Below are 19,639 nucleotides of genomic sequence, written 5' to 3' on the forward strand. Positions count from 1 at the left end.
GAAAGGGCTAAAACGCAAAATTTACTCCATGAGTAAATTTACTCAATTTATTCTTTGAGGACAACCAGTTTTCCTCAATGCTTTTAAAAAACAGTCTTTAAAAACAATTTTCAACGTTCCCTGAGATGATAGGAACAACTAGAAGCAGAGCGCAAAAATGTTAGCTTATCTGAGAGATTTCGTTAAAAAAACGAAAAGGCCAATTTTGCTCATTAAAATATCAGAAATGAGAAATTTTTTTGAAAAACTTCATTTAAGATTTTAGTGTCAATTTTACGATTTTTGATGCAATTGCCTCAAGAGGTTTAGACATAGTTTTCTATAAAAAGAATTAGAAGATAAATGAACGGTGAGGGAAATTGAGTAACGTTAACTTGAAGAAAATTTTTCAAATGTTTTGTGGCGAGAATGGTATTTGTTTGCGTGCTTTTGTGAATTTATACATGGATGTGCTTATTAATTGTGTGGGGTGTGTGTAAGATGGAGAGAGAAAGAGATGGTTCCTTTAAATCATAGAAACAAATAGAGGCAGAGTACAAAACGTGTCAGAGTTTATGACTAATTGGAAAATTTTCTCATTATATGCTACGAACAGCGGCTTTAAATATATCCGGTACCGAGTCTTTGTTTCTTCTAAATCTCGCTGATGTCACTTCGGCGACATTTTTTTTTTTTACAATTCATTCAATTTCCAATTCGATGCATTTTCCTATTCGCTACTGTCGCCTCGAGAAGTACAAAATTAGTTTTCCAGAAGAAAATAATCAGGACCTAGATGAACGGTGACGAAGTTTGAGCAAAGATTAAAAAAAATTAATTTTTTTGGTAGCCAGGTCTCTATTTGTCTGTGTGCGTAAGTGCAGGCTTGTTTAGGTGTTAATTGTTTGTGACAGAGAGACAAAGAGAGTTAGTGTAAGAGACAGTTTCTTCAAGTATTCTTCACAAATAGAGGCACAGTGCAAAAAATGTCAGCAAACAGGAAAATTAAAAAAAAACTTAATTTGCTTCAAATTGCTAAATAAATCCAGAACCAAAACAGTTTTTTTAAGTCTTGCTGATAAGCGTCTGATTTTGATTTATAAAGTATCCCTTTATGCTCATGAAAAATCAAAAATGACAAAGACAACAAATAGTTCATTTCAGATTGTAGTGTCATTTTTACGATTACTGTTAGAAGATATAATTTTCAAGAAATCCACATTAGACTCTTAGAGAAAGCAGTTCAGACAAATGAACGGCGAGGAACCTTGAGTAAAGATCAGATTTTTTTTGTCGGGATTTGTGTTTGTGTGTTCTCAATTTTATGGTTGTAAATAAGTGTCTTTGTGTTTGGACTGTGTGTGTAAGAAAGAGACATATATAGAAGGAGAGAAGTGGTCTAGAGATATTTAGTTCCTTTGTGGTTGGATACAAATAGAGGCAGAAACTGTCAGAAGTCATGAAATTTTTAGAAAAATTTCATCTACAAATTACTAAAAAGTATGTCCAAAAGCACACTGTGTTTTTAAGTCTCGTTGATTGCACACTTGGGAAAGTTTAGAAAAAATTAAACGTGCCATTATGCTCATGAAATTTTAAATTTGAAGAAAATTCTTTGCAAAGTTCAAAAAGTTATGTTTCAAGGTTTAGTTTCAAATTTACCGTTACCGATACTATTGCCATGAAAAGTCCACGCCCATTTTTTATAGTAAAAAAGACGAAAAAGACCTAAATGAACGGCGACAATCTTTGATTATTGATCTGTTTCCAAAAACAAAATAAAAAGTTTTTTTGGTGTTGGGCTTTGCGTTTGTTGGTGTTTTTATGTAATGTGGAGTGTGTTTGTATGATTTTTCTATGTCTGGGAGTTTCAAATTGTACTAAACTTATCTTTCTAGAATGTGTTGTAGAGTTTTTGTTTTTTTCGGCATTTTTCTTGATTCAAGCAGTGAAAGCAATTTTCTTCAAATAATATAAGCTGCTTCTGGGACGATTGTGTGAACACTTAATATTGATGCTTCTTGTACAATTCGATGTAAAAGTTCATTGATGCGCCCAAAGTTTTGAACTGTGAAGCGCGGCGTAGTAATATTAGAAAATCCTGGGTCTGTACGAGTACAGTTCTCAAACAACCCATTAGTACAATTCTTTGTTTTTGGTTTTTCTATGGTTTTTGTCTATGGTTTTCATCTATTGTTTTCAGTTTTCTTTTTTGTCTTTTTTGAAGCAGAGGCCGTAAAAATTGCAACGATTGTACCTTGTTGGTCGTAAGAATAACATTTGATTAACTTGACTGTCAAACTGACTTGTAGCTCAGTGCAAAATGCTGAGATGTAAGTCATAATAATAACTTGCTTTGTGTAGTAGTTATAAGATTTGTTATAAATAGTCCTGTTTTTGAATAGCTTTAGATTCGGTTCATTTTCTAGAGCAAAACAAAACGTCTGAGCTTTCTTCTCTGATTTACAAAATCAGTTTTGAATGAAGCTGTGAGTTTTGTGAATGCTTCTTTAAAACTCTGAATAACTGCGACAGAAGTTTTCAAACTAAGCAAAGTTGTGGACGTAGCAGTTATCGGAGGTTACCTCATTCTATTTATAAACATTTTGTGGCAAAATTTCCGTCAGATTAAAGATTGCTTTTATCATATCAATTTATTGCATCGTTTTAGATTGGTACATGTGAGCTCGGATTGATTAAAGTAGTGTGAATTCATTTGCCTGTAAAATTATGCAGAGAAGGGTCATTAAACCGGTTATGCTATCAATTATTACTCCCTTCTAACTAGTGATAACTTAACTTTTCTGCGCCTTGGCTGATTGGAAGAGGATTAGGACTACACTACGTTTACAACTAACTGAAAATGGTGGAACAATTAGAGAATCCGCCAGAGAAACTTCCAGTTGGCACAAAGAGAACGGTGACCCTGAGGGCTGACGGCAATGTACACATGAATTATGGCATCACTCTTAAGGTTTGCTTTATTCCATTGCACAATTTTTAAAAAATCATATTTGAAAAGAAAGGGAGGTTCTGTTAATGCTGTTATGTAATCATAATCCTGATGAGTTCATTCTGATTGTCACTTTGGATATTTTTGTAATGGTCGGGTTGCACCGACGCTAACCAGTGTACAATGATGTATATAATGGCGGGTAAAGTTGCTCAGAATAAAGTTGACACAATTATCGATTACGACAGTGGGATACATACTATTATCAGTTACATTATTTGCGTTATATTATGATGGGCAATTGCAAGAGAGGTTTGTTTTAAAATGCAGGAGGGAGAGTTTGATCTGAAGGTGGATGGGATGCCATACAAAGTCAAGTTCTACATTGAAAGCGTGGACCCACACTCACAAGCATATCAACAAGGACTAGTATCAGGTCAGTAACACTTGGTATTACCAACAACATCGTGCCTTTAAAACTCCCGACAATGAAAAAAAGGAGAAAAAAAACGTGATAGTAATAACTATTTGATTCGGTAGCTATGATTTAATAAAAACCTATCAATAGTTACTAAATGTTCTCCAACCGACTACTGGGCTTCCGCGACACTTGGTTTTACCTCATGTAGCACTCGGAGGGCATAAAGTGCTCGTACAGCCATGAGCCTTGCTATACTCTAAGATTGCGATTCACCAAAACTGTTTTGAAGAAACAATTTCATGGCGTGAAGGGCGGTTCTGAATCTTAAAAGTTTGACCCCCTCGGTCTGAAAAAGTTTGACCCCTGGGGTGGTGTCATTACCTGCTTATGAAAGTGAGAATTTCTATACTGAGCTGTTGCTGCTAAATGATTACGCTGTTGTGCTAATGCTGACATGCTTGTTGACAATACTGATGTATGACTAGTTTTGAAATTATTTTTCTGACAACAACGTCACGTCTCAGCAATCAAAATCTTATTCAACTGATAGGACCAAAACCTACAAACGAAGTGTATACTAGTGTTGCGGCTGCTAAAGAATCTCAGCGGAGCCCAAGGTTGCCAGCCTGGTTCTCGAGTTTTTTTTAGTTGACAATGAAGTCTTACAAAATTCATACTCCTCCACCTTCTAACTAATGATATTGAGAAGCTCTAGAATAGTTTTCTCTGACTTTACAAATTTCTCAGGTACTCTCCATTCTCTGAAAACGTTCGCTTTTTGGATGAGAGACAGAGATTTTGTAAGCTTCTTTGTGCTTGTCCGGCCAATTGTCATTCTTGTTTTTCTTCGTATGCACGACAGATCAAATTGAAGATTTGATGTCTCTTCCTTCAGTTGGAAACCACTGAATTAAGTTTGTATTGTTTCGCGCAGTGTTCGATTTTTTTCCTACCATGTGATGACCGTAGTAATTGTTGTGCACCTCTCCTTTGGCCGAAGCCTCAGTTATTTAGTCATCAGACCTTTAGAGGAACTAGTTCCAAGCCATGAAGACCAGAGCATCGGTTCTAAGACCGTCTGGAGTCCAGCTCTTTGGGGAGTTGAGTCCCGTGAGGCTCAAGTCCCATGAAACCATCTATCGGGACATAGCAGAGAATGTGTAGTCTGGATCAGAAATGTAGTGTAGCCTCTCTTATCTTTTGAACTCTCCTATCACAGTTGCAACACTACTCTGTGATGTTATTTCTGTGACTATCACTACATCCTTCTTGTCTGGGCCTTACACAGTTTTTCCTACTTGACGATTTTCATTGCAGATACTAATTGTGCGCAGGAATCACAGAGTTTTCTCATCCACTACTGATCAACTTTCGGTCATACAGTGTAGCAGTCGTCTCAAGCTCCCTCATTTCTCAACCTTACTAACCCTGCATTCGTTGCCTACTAGCGGGGAAATTCAGGTTGATTAGAGTTCACAAGAAACTTTAATTGGAGTGTAGCCAAATCACTTAAATGGGCGCGACATCATCTACTAGTCTCGATTTCATTTTCGTTGCTTTGTTGATTTTCGAGTCAGTGAGACCATCTTTCGCTCATTGGAGACATTTACAACAGGTAGAAGTCGGCGAGATATGACCACAAGAGCCACATTTATACAGGGTCCTATTGACGACCACTCCACTTTTGCTCTCTTTGTCAAGGGCAGTGCTTGATGCTCTGCCTCAACTCCCTCATTTCAGGCTAATGCCTGCGCTGATGAGTATGGGTCTGGCAAGGAATGTATTTGGCATTGGGTCTTCGTGATTTGGAAATCGATCGAGCACTTTGCTGCTTAGTTACACAAAATTTTATCCAGGATGGCCCACGAGGAGGTTACGGCAACAGTAGAGACCCTTCTGGCTTTCTACTGCATTCCAGTGACAGTAACGTTTTGTCCCTATGTTTCAGTTGACGTTCGCGTAACTCATCAAGTGTACGGCCAGTGGTTGCTGGTTTCGTTTCCGGGCGGTATCGCTGTCAGTCATATGTGACAATGAAGTTGGTTGAATGAAGCGTTCAAGTGTTACACACTTATTCGTTCATCCAAATTGCTTGTCCAAACCAATGTTCGTGTTCCGTCGTGCAGATGTCCGGGTTGGTCCACCAATTTGGATTCAGATTCGTTGCTGTTCGTGCTGCTGTTGATACCGGGTCCGCCGACTAAACGTTGTGGCTATGCAAGAATGTCAACAGAAGCCAGTATTCACAGCCTGGTTCTCGAAGTTTACGCCGGCCTGGTTCTTCATTAAATCCAATTGACTAAAGGTTGCGTCGAAGCAATTATTCGGTTGGACATTTCTAGGACTATAACTTAAGGTTTGATTGAAGTTACGAGTATCCTTGGTGTTAAAATATTTTAACACAATCTCGTACTGAGGCTTCAGTCATTGATAGTATTGTAACTTCTTGAAATAAAGCTCAACCAGCTTAGAAACTTTGCTGATTTAACATAAAGACTAAACGCGATCGCTCCCGATTTCCCTTCACAAAATTGGATGGGGGTGAAGAACTATGGTGTTGCAACTTGTAAAATTTTTCACTTTTGATCATAAATGAGGTTGCTCAAATTCTTGAGTTTTTTAGTTTCAAAAATTATCTCTTGGTATCTGATGGTTCTTGCTGCTCTTTAGAAGTGGCGACAACAGCTAGTATGCGAAAACTCTCCAATTGTGAATGATTTTCTGGCGTTTCTCCGTTTTTTCAATCGCATTTAACAACCACACGTTTGCAGCTCTTTTACAGTTAGTATCTGAATTGCCGTTTTTGCGGTCGGCATCTAAATTTTCAAGGAAAAGCCTATAGCTTCAAGTATTTTCAATGAGCAAATTTTTATGTTTTAAATTAGATTTTATTTTATTTAGATGCGAGAGTATTTGAACATAAAGGTAAGATAAAAAAAAATATCAAAACTGTTGCAATTTTTTTTACTTTTTGTATTCTTGTTTACCTTATTGTACCTAAAGTTGTTTTCGTTTTTAGCTGTCACTCTCATTTTATATTTTTCGATTATCTAGAATTTTTTCTTGTGATCAAATCTTTTTTGAAGTTCCGATTTTGTACTTGCTTGTTGTTTTTTCTTCAAGGATCTTAATAAGATTGAGCATTAAGTTGCAATTAGCCAATGATATCCAGGTTACGTTTCGGAGTGTATATGTAGTTAGTTTTAGTTAAAAAATTTTTTGCCGAACCAAACGGTTATTTTTAATTGCTAAAATTTGTTCTTAACAAGATGTAAAAACGAATAATTTACAAGAAAAATTATAGCTTTTTGTTGTTGAATAAATTAAAAGAGCGCAGTGAAATGAGGTGGTGTTTTGACCAAACTGACTTTCAAAAGATATCGGGAAATCTAGTGTGAAGAAATTGCTCAGCCAACTAAATTTTGCGATCACTTGCGGCTTTTTGAAAACTTAAGTTTTAACCCGAAAGTTCTAACTCAGTGATTTTTCTCATTTTTTAATTAAATTGCGCGTTCGGAAGTGTTTCTGACGAACTGAAGTGGATGATAGACATTTCGATGAAAGTTATTTTGTCTTTGAGGGCGCTTTTGTAACAGTTTCTGTTTCTCTTCAGTGTTTTTTTTTTAATATTGTGCGAATTGAACTTGGTCTTTCTTCTTTGCTTGGGCTTGGTGTTGCTTTTGTTTTCTTTTTCAACGAAATTTGGTGATATGTTTATATTTATGTGCAAGGTGTCTGATACGTATATATTTATATACATATGCGTCAAACTTAATATTGTTTTGCTTTACTTCGCTCAAAATTTTGCGTAAAATCTTTTTGACTTCCCTAGGCTAGTATGTATTACTTTTTAATTGCTCTCGAACAGTGTTTAAAGCCATTATTGCAAACGTGTATGTGTGTGTGTGTTTATGCAAAATTGTAGCTTGGCCGTTTTTTCTAGTACATTATTCGATTTCACTTCTTTAGTGACTTCTCACGCGTGACTTTTGATTTTTTTTGTGATCTTTTGATTTTGTGCTCTTTTTTACATAGTAACGTGCTATATAATAACATATAATTTGTAACTGGTGGCGTAAAACACTGGGGGTTGAAACAGAATATATCCGATGTTTCATTTGCTAATTATGCAGTAGCAGAAGCCTTACAGTAATTGTGACCATTTTTTTCTTTAGTGGCAACTATGACAACTTTTTTCAGTGCCAACTTTGTAAATGGGACATTTGATAAGAAAGGGCAGTGTGTTTTCTTAGGTTTAATTTATACTACTAGCTTGGGGGATCATTTGTGCGAAAACTTATTTAATAATGATAAATTTGTTCCAATCAAGCCTTGATGTGTCCATTTGTGATGAACTAGGTGACGTAATCTTGTCAGTAACAGTGCAGCTGAGGACACAGCTACAACAGCCGCCAGCTGGCCAGTCGTTTTCTTCAACATCATCTGCAGATTCAGCTCAAGGGTCGTCGTTTACTGGCAGTCAGAGAAGGTAATGAGCAGGGGTTTCGAAAAATCCTAAACGGATAAAACCAGTCAATTTTACACAGGAAAAAGTAAGAAAAAAAATCCTCGCTAATAACTCTGCATTCGACAATTAAATAGCTGCGTATTTGTCGATACCTTGCGGGCCATGTTTATGTCTTAGCGGCCCGTGGGACTTGATATGGAACTTTCCCCACCGAACAAATTATCACGACCGAAATTCAATAGCAGTTTTCATTGGCATCTTAATACTGGGTCGTATAGTGCGTTTAACTGCTGTCAAGCTAAGTTAGATCAGTTAATATAGTCCTGATAGTAATTTTATGTATTTTTTGTCTGACCGATTTGTCTTTTCAAACAACTTTTTCACGTTTCACTTATCTTATTTGCTCTCTTTTACATTTTTAAACTTGAAGACCATAACCGAAACTGGCTGTCGTTTGAAAGCAATTTCTACATTGATCGGCTGCGTTAAATACTTCTCTCCCTAAGGGGGCGGAGTGTTGATGTCTTACGTTAGTGATAATTAACTGCTCGGGTTCCTTCAGAAAGAGTTATTGCTTCTGATTAAAGTTATTTTTTGGTCACCAATGAGTCGGAGGGGTGGGGGTGGATACATGATCTTTTTTTGTGTTTTGAGCTGTACAGCTGATTTTAGTCAAACAAAGCCGCCGCATTTTAATGTTTTGAGACGCTTTTACCAAAATATACGCTTCTGCAATTAATTAATTTTCTGTATTTTTACAGGAGATATTCTGAGTCTAGTTCAAGGTAAATATGGGCTCTGAATAACATGTTGCACTATTTGGCTGAACTATAACAAAATGCTTTCTAGTGAAACGCTTTCTCTATCTATTGATCAAAAATTAAATTTAACGCTTTTGATTTTTTAAATTAAGCTTGTGGAAGAAGAATCGCGGTGTATGAACTTCTGAAGACTCATTGCATTTTCAAATTCTCCGTCTTTATCTCCAGACCTTAAGGGAAAAGTTTAGAATCTTGCTGATATTTTGTCAAATAAAGCTCTATTCACTGCGAAATTGTGAAAATTTGCTGAGCAACAAAAAAAAGAGTCTTATTTATCGTGTTAAACTTTTGTGCAAATCAATTGCTGAAGCCAAAAAAATCACCTAATTTGATAACTTTGACTTTGAAACTCGGATCTAATAAATTGTGCTATAACGCTAACAAAATACGAACATTGTGATGTCCTTTTAATAGTTTGTCAAAATGAGTGTATTGGTGTTAAGAACGAGAGACAAGTCGATTTCTGGCAAGACCAAAGGCACTGCTACTGGAATGGCTGTAGACGTGACACGTTACGCACAAAGTGCGAGCAACCAGAGTCAAACGTACAACATGATCACTGCAGGCATGTCACACTTCGAGGAGTTCTTGCGACTGTATGATGAAATCAAGTTAGTAAATCTATAAATTCCTCTGTGTATTAGTTAATAATTTAGGTATGTCTCTTAAGGGCGTAAATGCGTTTAACACCCAGCTATGATGTATAGTCTTGGAGTTATCTGTTGGTGTTATCTGGTAGTCTTAGAGTCGTTGAGTTATCGCAGTATTTGTATCTGAAGTTTTTATTGCACTTTTTGTTTCAATTATCTTTTCCATTAAAAATGCTTTGTAATGGCTAGTTTTTTCAGACCCTCTCCTTTTGATAAACGTATGAAAGTTGCTGCGTACCGCGACAGAGAATTCTTGTCTGTTTTGGAGAGCATGTGTTGTAGCTAATGGAAGTTCTTCTCGATCGCGTATTGCGCGTGTTTGTAATAAATAGCCGCGAAGTGATATTAGATTACAACTGACTGTTGCCGGAGACATTGTATGCCTGTCTGCTTAAGGACTAGCTGAAGATGGCGTAGTATTCATAGTATGAGCTGCTAATTGTGTGCTGCTCATAGTTGGCACTCTAATTAGCTGGCTAATCGAACAATTTGTTTTGAGATCCTAACCCTGTGGTTTTTTACAATTCAAAGTGTTTACAATTTCAAAGAGTTTAAAAGCAATTTTTTAGGGCCATTAGGCGAAAATACTGAACAAAAGTTTTGTGGAAATTAGGCAAGTGCCAATAAAAACACTTAAAACAGGTACCCAAAAATACACACGATGTTAAATTTCTGAGCGGTTATTTTTTGTTAATATATGAGAAATTAAAGAAAAGGTAACGAACTGTTATATGACTGAAATGTAATTTTTAATGGTTTCCTTAAGTCACCCAGTAGCGCAAGACTGGCACAGATTTCTACAATGCACTTTTTAATTGCTCTCAAACGATGTTTGTAGCAATTATATTAGTCCTGTCGGTCTTTTTTAATGCGATTTTTCGCTTGACCGATTTTTCGTCTGACGCTTTTGACTTTTCGTCCTCAAAAACGGGATAACAGGTAGCGCCCAGCGGGCATTAAGTGCTCTTAGAGCCTTTCAGCTTTGTTTCAGCTCAGACTGTTTTGGAGACTCATACTAATACTTATGGTGTGAAGGGCGGTTCTTAGATGTTGAAGACATCCCGACTGTTGACCCCCCCCCCTATTGCCGCCACCCCCCCCCCCCTATTGCCGCCACCCCCCCCCCCCACCGCGCTGTTGCCACCCACCCCAGTGTTGCCCCCCCAGTTTGCAATTTTTTTCAAGCTTTTTGAAAATTTTTGACATTTTTTTTATCAGCCCTAGGTGTCAAGGAACATCCTTTAGGTTTTAAAAATAGGCTACTCCGTAGTTTCTATTGGTAATTGAATTGGTTCGACTTTTTACCATCACGAATTTTAGCATTTTTTGACAAAACGTGCAACTTTTTTCCAATTTTTTTCCTTATTTTTTTCCTTATTCAGGTCTTTCCAGACACAGGGGCCAGAAAACATTCTATGGTGTTTGATAGGAAGTTAATGACAAATTTTTAATGGTATTGGAATTTTAGCATTTTTTGACAAAACGTGCAACTTTTTTCCAATTTTTTTCCTTATTTTTATCCTTATTCAGGTCTTTCCAGACACAGGGGCCAGAAAACATTCTATGGTGTTTGATAGGAAGTTAATGACAAATTTTTAATGGTATTGGAATAGTTTTTCAACTTTTTAATTTCACAAATATTAGCAATTTGTTGATAAAACTTGCTTTTTTTCAATTTTTGATATTTTTGTCGTTTCATAGACTTTTTCGGCCTTAAGAGCCAAGGAACCTTCTCTAGGGATTGAAAACAGGTTCCTGAATATTTTGTCGATTAAATGGAATGTCTTGCAATAATTAAACATCACGAATTTTAGCATATTTTTGATATTTTTTGCCATTTTTTCCAAATTTTTAACATTTATAGTCGTTCAGATTTTTTGAGCCTCAAGGGTCAAAAAAGCCTCCGTAAGGGTTTGATAATAAGTTATTGGAAAATTTTTGTTGGTCGTGGATTAATTTTCAACTTTTACTTTCACAAATTTTAGCAGTTTTTTGGCGTTTTTTAGTTCTATCTGACCTCAAGAGCCAAATAACCTCCTCTAGATTTTGATATTAGGTTGCTGCATAGCTTCTAGATGTAGATTAGATTTAATATCAAGTTTTAGCAATTTTTTTTTAAATTTGCAGTGTTTTTGAAGTTTTTTGAAATTTTTTGTCATTTTTTAGGTTTCTCTAGCCTCAAGGGCCACGGAGTTTCCTCTAGTGTTTGATAATATGTTACTGCATAGTTTATAAATGTAATGGAATGATCTTCAAGATTTTAATGTCACAAATTTAAGCAGTTTTTGCAATTTTTTCATGTTTTTGAATTTTTTGGGACCTCCTCCAAAGTTTGATAGTAAGCTGCTGCATAGTTTCTAGAGTTGATGGGATTGTTATCAACATTTTCCTTGACTCCAGTTTTAGTAATATTTAAAAACTTTTAAACTCTTAGTTTTAAAGTAATAAAATAAAAACTTTTCAAATTTTTGGAAAATTTCTATGTTCCGAGCGTATGGATCTTTATGAGCCAGTGAAACTATTTCAGGCTTGAAACAGGGATACTGGATAGTCTCTTGAGACAATGAAATGGTTCTTAAGATATTAATGTCTTGAGTTTTAGCGAGAATTTGCAATTTTTTCAAACTTTTTCAATATTTTTTGTCCTTTTCTGAGTTTAACGACCATTACTGACCAACGAAAATTTTCAAGTCTCGGAGATGGGTTACTTGACCGAATTTTCGAGACAAAAAAATGGTTTTGTTTTTTTTTTATTGCGGAGTTCATTTTTTTTTTAATTTTGCCTTTTTCCTTTTTCTTCATGATTTATTTATTAACAAGGTTAGAAAACTAGAAGTTGCAGTGCCGAATCCAATCATGGAAGAAATTCCTGTCTCCTTCTCTCTTTCAGTTGGGGTTCCTTTCCTTCTCTTTCTCCTCCACGTTTCATCTCTTTCCCTTTTTATTGATTCCGCACTTCAGCTGCTGTTATGTGGCGTAATGTCACCATCTCTGATGCTCATTATCAATGAGTTATAGTTGAAATGTTTTTTATGATAAATGACCTAACAGGCACCTTTAGGAAACCATTGTTAATTGCTCTCAAAAGCAATTTGTAGCAAATTTTTTAATCCTGTTTTTTATGCAATTTTTTGCTTGGCCGGTTTTTCATCTGACTCATTTGATTTTCGTATTCAGAAACGGGATAAAGAGGTAGCACCCTGAGGGCTCTAAACCGTGGCTAGCTGTTGACGACGCCAGCTGCTCGCCGGTCGTTTGAGAGCAATTTGCCCGACGTTAGTTGGTTATTTTTTAAATAGTTTTTTGTAATTATAAGCTGTGATTTTGTTTTCTTTTATTGCACAAATCTATTCGCCAGTACACTAATTTATAATTTAGAGATGTGTAGCTTATTGCTTTCAATGACTCAAACACTCCTTTTTTCAAAGGCTTCTTTTCAACTATTCCCTTTGTCTGGTCTTTTCAGTTCTGATGTTTAATTGCTCTCAAACGAAGTTTCTCCCAATTATTTTAGTCCTGAGGTCTTTTTTATGTGATTTTTGGCTTCACCGATTTTGCGTCTGACTAATTTGACTTCTCGTCCTCAACAACGGTTGAAGCAGCTAGTGTTGGGGGGCAGTAATTTGCCAAGCAGCTCCCCTAGAGCCTCACGCCTTACTAATGACTAATGCGATTCACAGAAACTGTCTTGGAAACAATTTCATGGTGTGAAGGCCGGTTCGTAGTCTTTAAAGTTTGACCCCCTGTGTCCCCGCACACACCACCAATCTGCCCGTCCTCCGCCTTGGGATTTGGACACCACTCTTGTCCAGCTCTCCCACGTCCCTACCTCACCCCGATCACTATTGGTTACTATCAAAGCCAACCGCTCACCGGTCGTTTAAGAGCAATTGCCACGACGTTAGTCTGTTATGTTTTCCGTTTGTCTGGTGCTATTTGATTGAAGTTTGTATTAAATTGTGTGTTTAATCGATTTTATCTTTTCAATTTTTCTTCTAGCATCTTTTCTGCACTTTCTATTTGGCCGCGATTGCTGAGTGGAGCTCTCATTTCAAGTTGGCGATTGATGGCTCATTCAAATGGTTTGGAGACTGAGTTGTGTGCGTGACGTCAGTTTTCTCTTTGAGTGAATCTGTTGAATTTCAAGCGAGTGAATCTTGAGCGAGTGCATGAATTGGTTGTCACACATGACTCACCTCACTCCCAAAATGGCTTTCCTCTCTCATTTATGGTTGCTTCAGATAGAGGAGTTAAGGTCAAATGCTGATATTGGTTTATTTTGAGGTTATTTGGTTGCAGCTTTTAGAAAAAAGGTTCTAGATTTAATAAGACATAGAAAAATATCCTTCTTATTTTCGTAGGTTTTATTTCTTACTGATACTTCTTGCTGATTTGAGACTACACTCTGCGAAGCTATCGCAGCAGTTCTAGAGCAATCTTTGGTTTTTAAAAAGTTTTAATTTGCTAGGAATCCGTTTGGTTTGTTTTTTGTTTTTTTTAATAGCCGCCGTCAGCCTCTCAAATGGCTATTATTTAGGTGCTCTCCTTTTTTTTACAATTCAAAGAATTTGAGTTGTATTGGGGCGCTGTCTTTTTTTTTAAAGATCTGCATATATTTTCATGATTTTTGAAGTCAAATTGAAGTAGTGATTTTGGTCACGCCGAAGCAGGAAGTTGAGCGAAAAAGCGAGTGGTTTTTGCGGCGTGAAATTTTTTCGCTCTAATTTTAAAAGTAGATTGAGAAAACTCTGTTTGAACAGAAATTCGCTTTCTGTTCGCTAGTGGCTTTTTGTTCATTTTTCTAAATCTTTTTTCCAATCCATTACTAGTTCATTCTAGGAATAGTTTGTTTAACCAAATTTTCATTTCTCTCTGGTGGTTTTACTGATACACGCGTCATATTAACTTTGATTTTCTTTGTATTCATTTTTTTGATCTAATTTTCCCAATTCACTCATAGTCCTTTAGAGGTCTAGTCTTTTGTTTAGTCATTGAAAATTCTTTGATTGGTACGTCAGGACTTGTCCTGTTTTTTAAATTCGCTTTACGTTTTGATCACGTTTTTCGTTTTACATAAAACACGACTTTCACGTTTGAGTTCTGAATTACCCCACTCACTGTTTGAACTGAATGGTTTTTAAATCCATTCACTCAATGAGTTACTCAAGACAGTGAATACAGTCAAGGTCAACAGAGAAAATCCGAAAGAGACGGGATCAACCGATAAAGCCCAGTCATTAAATCATTGAGAATTAGGTTATCAAAGTTCATTAGTGTTTTCTAGCTTACATTGGTATTAAGCTTATTAGCTTTCAGTTTAGAAGCTGAATTAAGTTTAATTTTAGAATCCAACCGAAACTGAGTGCCGACTTGGAACACTTTTTGAAAAAAAGAGAAAAAAATTTCATCAATTTATCTCTTCTTTTTTTCTGTTTCAATTCCGATGTGCATCAAGCGCGTCGACGGCGGCTGTTTTCCGGCAATCTGCCTTCAATGTTTGAATATAGATTTAGTTTTTTTCTATACTGAGTTCTCTTTGTTTGTTGCAGAAAAGTTGGCTAACGCTTGCATAAATTAAGTAACTGTATCTTTTGGTATTTAGTTTTTTCTCTGGAATAATTTTCACCCAGAGTAATTTTCTGGAACCAGTGTTATCTGTGACTTCCACCAAGAAGACCTTGAATGAGAGTTGAAAAAAAACTGGCGAGTCAAGTTATTGGTGTTTAAAAGCCGCTGCTAGCCTCGCAATGGCGATCTCCTGTTTACCATCCGAAGGATTATAGATTTTACTGGTGAGCTGCGTTTTTTTTGAAGATGTGTTCACACGTTTATCGGCTTTTTCCACCAACTCTTTTCCACTCCTTTTCCAGTGGGAAATAGGGGGGTTGAACAAATTTTCTTTTTCTGAAAGCGAATTTTTTCCACATGCCTCAGTTTGATTTCTGTTTTTTTATTCTTCTCTAGAGAGTTATTATTAATCGCTCTCAAACGATGTTTATAGCAATTATATTAGTCCTGGTCTTTCTATGCTATTTTTTGCTTGACCAATTTATCGTCTGGCGCATTTGACTTTTCCTCCTCAAAAATGGGATAAACAGGTAGCGCTCAGCGGGCATTAAGTGCTCTTAGAGCCTTTCAGCTCACTAGTCTTTCCAGTATGCGATTCACAGAAGCTGTTTTGGAGACATTCTTATGGTGGAAGGGCGGTTCTGAGAGATTGATCCCCTCCCCCCGCTGCCCTCACTTACGCGCCTTCAATTAAGCTAAAGCTAGCCTCACTAAACCGTGCCTAGCTACTGACGAAGGCAACTGCTCGCCTGTCGTTTGAGAGCAATTCGCCCGACGTTAGTCGGTTGTGTTTATACATTTTGTGTTCTGATTGCTTCTATTTGCAATCGTTGAAGTTCATTAAAAGCAGTTAATGCTTGTATGGCTTTGTCGTTTTTGCGCTGTTATCGCTTTTTTCTGATAGGTGCAAATCTGTGGGCTCAATGTAGCTTTATTGTGGTGTTCTTGATATTTTACAATTCAAAAAAATTGAATTGTTTTAGGATGCGGACTTTTTCTCTCTGTTCTTATTTTCATGACTTTTAGGTTTTAGGTCATTTGCATGATTAGATTTTGATCATGCGTATTTCATCTCCCTCATTAAAATGACTTCGGCAGTAAATTCAAATTGAATTAGTAAAAGATTAATGATGAGGCATACTTTGATTAATGATGAGGCATACGCAAACCTAAGTTATGATTTGAGTTCATAGCTATTGTTTTTAATCATTTGAAAGCTATTTGTTCTCGAAAATTTTAGTGAATTTTTGCATCAGTTCAGCGAGTTTTGCGTGTAATTGCTGTAGTTTTTATAGTCTGTAGGGCAGGTCGCTTGGGCTGCTAATCGGTTTGAAGCTGGTTCGAATCAGTTGTTTCAGGTAAAAGCTGAGACTTTCTATAACTTACACTTTTTATCAAGAAACAATAATAGATTTTTTGTGAGTTTTTATTGTTCTCTTTATGGTCTTCTAGTTGCAATAATGACAGGTTTATTTGGTTGCTAAGGCGGTGTGAAATAATCGAGTTAAACTTTTCCGTTGCAGTTCTTATTGATTTTATAGTGCATCACAATCTTGGTTTATTGATTGGCTTCAATTTTCGGCGAACGTATACCTTGACTGTGATGCCGTTTGTTTTCGAAATGTTCAAGTGAATTTAAATCTTGCTTTCATTTTTAATAGCCGCACAGCGATAGCTGGGGCTATTATTGGCCTTCTCTTAATTTTTTTTTTATTTCGTCGTCGCGATTTATTTACTTTAATTCAAAGAGATATGGTCAATTGGGTGCGTGTCACTCTAAAGGAGGGTTATTAGAAAGGAGCTAATAGAGGCAGCAAAAGCTTATACATATTTTAATCAAAATATAACATATCAGCCTTCAATGAAAAGACGGATTTTTTGGTCTGTCTTTTTTTACTGTTTTTTTAGCCTGCAGATCTACGAAGCTATTGCGTCTATTTTCTGGCATTATGCCAGCTATGTTAATTCTATTGTCCGTTTTTCCGCCCTTAGAACTGCTATAAGGTGTTTTATGACTTCTCAAGTTATAAGGTATACTGCTATAAGGTTAAAAGTATTTTTAAGTTTAAATTATTTTTGGTTTGTAGCCTGGTTTACATACTTTGACATCGCTGATTTTTTAAATCTTAATTCTAGCAATTTATTTCTTTTTGCATTCTCTCCATTTGTGCATCTTTTGCCTTCTGTGCATTGTCTTAAAGCATTGTCTGTGCATTGATTCCTAAATGTTGTTTTATTGTGTACTCATTCTAAGGATGCGTAAGTTTTTTTTACTAATGTTTTAGTTAACAATTAACGTTTATAACTGTTGTTTTTAATTGCTCTTGAACGGAGCTCATGGCAATTCTTGTAAACGTGTGTGTGTCTTTTTTATGCAAATTTTTCGCTTGACAATTTTGCGGTTTTCTTCTAGAACATTCTTTGACTTCTCAAGTGACTTTTTCACGCTTTAGTTCATCATTTTTGAGTGATCTCTAGTGCTCCGAAGTAAAGCTTGTTGCTAATATAAAATCGGTTGCAGCATAGGAAAATTAAGTGAATCCAAGCGCAGTGGTTAGTGCGGGTGGCCATGGGTCGGGAGGTCAGTTGTTCGAAGCACGGTGGGGTTGAGGTTTTTTTTACACCCATAAAGAAAAATTGATCTATACTAAAGACCATGAATTAAATTGCCTCGCCTGTCGTTCAAGAGCAATTCTTCCGGAATTTGTCGGTTTATGTTTATTAGTGATTCTCAAAACACTAGATTTTGGAAATTTTTCGGATTGCTCTAAGAGATTTGTTCATATGTGCGCATAAAGCTGCATGGGTTTTATGTCTGTAAAAATTCTAATTGTATGGACATTAGTTTGTTCAATTATTTGGGCTTTAATTCAGCACTCGTACTGCTGTGCTTTATTTCGTTTTAGTTTTAAGTTTTGATCACGTTTTTCATTTTATGTAAGTCACTACTTTCACTTTTGACTTCTGACATACCTCAGTCTCCGTTTTAATTGATTGTAGTTTAGTTTTCATTCAAAGAACTGCTTATTGTATTTAATATGGTCAAAGGCAAAATGCAAAATCTAAGGAAACGGTATAAATCTTGATCATTAATTCTGAGTGCATTAAGTTATCAGTGTTCATTAGAGCGGTTGCTAGCTGACATTAATATTACAATTAATAGCCTTCAGTTCAGAAGCCGGAAAAATATTTTTGTGTAATCTGACTGAAACTGCGCACCACAACAATTTAGAACACTTATCGACAGTTCGAAAAAAGTTGTTTTTGTTCATCTTTTCGTTTTTTTACTGTTCCCATCCTGATAATGCGATAATGCTGTTTTCCCGCAATATGCCGGCTATGTTTATTCTTTCTCTATTGTTCAGATAGAAATTTTTTTAGGTTTTTGGTTGGGAAAATTTGTTTCCGAGTTTTAAGAATGTACTAGGTAATGTTTTCTTGAATATTTCTATCGATGAGTAGAGAGCAATGTATTTGAGTTATGCCTAGCTTTCATCAAAAATAAAGCTACGTGGACGTAGGATATTGGGCAAAAATTGATGAGGTGATCGGAATTTAACTGAACGTAGTTACTGCATGGGAATATGATTTTGTCAGGTAACAACAAAATTCGTCTTATGAAAAATAGCTTAGAAAATTATTCAAAATTTAAGTTTTTAAATTTTAGCCTTTTCACGATGTAATTTTACTCCAATTGTCCGTGAGTTTAATTGCTCTCGAAGGAAGCGTGTAGCAATTATTTTAGTCCTATGGTCTTTTAGTGCAATTTTTTTTTGCTCGCGTGACCAATTTTTTGTTTCACCCGTTTTGACTTTTGTCCTCAAAAACAGGATAAATAGCTAACGCCTGGAGAATATTAAGTGGCTAAACAGGTCTTTGAGCGTCCTATGCCTTATGCTCTTTATGCATGCGATTCACTGAAACTGTTGATGAGACAAATTTTGTTCCCTCAGAAGGGCGGTTTGATCACCCCAGCCCCCTGCCCCACACGCACCCTACCTATTTGTCCCTTAATGCACTTATCGAAACCAACTGAGATCTTCAGTTATCAGAAATATAGTTATCGATTTACCTCTGATATCCCATCCCACGATGCTAGAACCTACAAATTTGCAGAAATCATTCCCTTAAAATTTGGCGCTAAAAACGATTCACACTATTTCCCTTTTATGAAATTATGTTCGTTTCAGGCTGAGCGTGATATATGTCAATGCGGAACGTTGGAGTCACCTGGTGAAGGGGAAAGCAGCCTTGGAGGTTAGTACAGTCTTTATTTAGTTATCGTTCTTTGCTCATTTCGGGAAAGTTTTATGAGGTGTTCTATGAAGTTCAGTACTTTCGGTTGATGTTGATATAATAGTTATTCGATTCTCTTTTCACTGGTTTACACTTCAAGTTTATCTGGAAAGAATTAGAGCGTTTTTAATTTTTTCTCACTTCAAAGAGATTCAATTGCATGCCATCAGATTGCAAGCGTTGTTGTGTGTTAAAACCTTTCTTCGGAGTAGTTTTGTTTTTATCGTTTGCCATAAATGATTTTACGCTTGTTAGAGAGTTCATAAGAAATTCTACACGGTTCATTCCAATTAGAGATCTACGAAGCAATTTTTTGTAAATCGCGCATGAAATTATTGCCACGGGTTTTGTGAAAAAAAAAATTGTACATGAGCGAAATTTGTTTCCTGAATCATATCTTTCTATTTTCTATTAATTTTTAGTGGTCTTGGTACAGGAAATGTACTGACAACCTATTTTAATATTTTATTTATAATTAGTAGG

General features: G+C 36.1%; 1 protein-coding gene across 4 annotated transcripts in view; it reads left to right on the forward strand.

The window, feature by feature from the left end:
* Positions 1–2,427: 2,427 nt before the first annotated feature.
* The window catches only part of LOC142337749 (uncharacterized), a 58,937-nt gene continuing 41,725 nt past the window's right edge, over positions 2,428–19,639 (forward strand). Inside the window, exons 1-6 of one of the 4 annotated variants that reach the window (XM_075387241.1) lie at positions 2,428–2,953; positions 3,263–3,368; positions 7,713–7,842; positions 8,583–8,606; positions 9,086–9,253; positions 19,051–19,117. In XM_075387241.1, coding sequence (XP_075243356.1) covers positions 2,843–2,953; positions 3,263–3,368; positions 7,713–7,842; positions 8,583–8,606; positions 9,086–9,253; positions 19,051–19,117 — 606 coding nt within the window. In that variant the 5' untranslated portion in view covers positions 2,428–2,842. The remainder of the gene's footprint in view (positions 2,954–3,262; positions 3,369–7,712; positions 7,843–8,582; positions 8,607–9,085; positions 9,254–19,050; positions 19,118–19,639) is intronic. The other 3 variants (XM_075387239.1, XM_075387238.1, XM_075387240.1) reach the window with 3 other exon arrangements.

This window comes from Convolutriloba macropyga, chromosome 4 (assembly GCF_964194025.1).
Source record: "Convolutriloba macropyga chromosome 4, txConMacr16.3, whole genome shotgun sequence".
Taxonomy (NCBI): Eukaryota; Metazoa; Xenacoelomorpha; order Acoela; family Convolutidae; genus Convolutriloba; species Convolutriloba macropyga.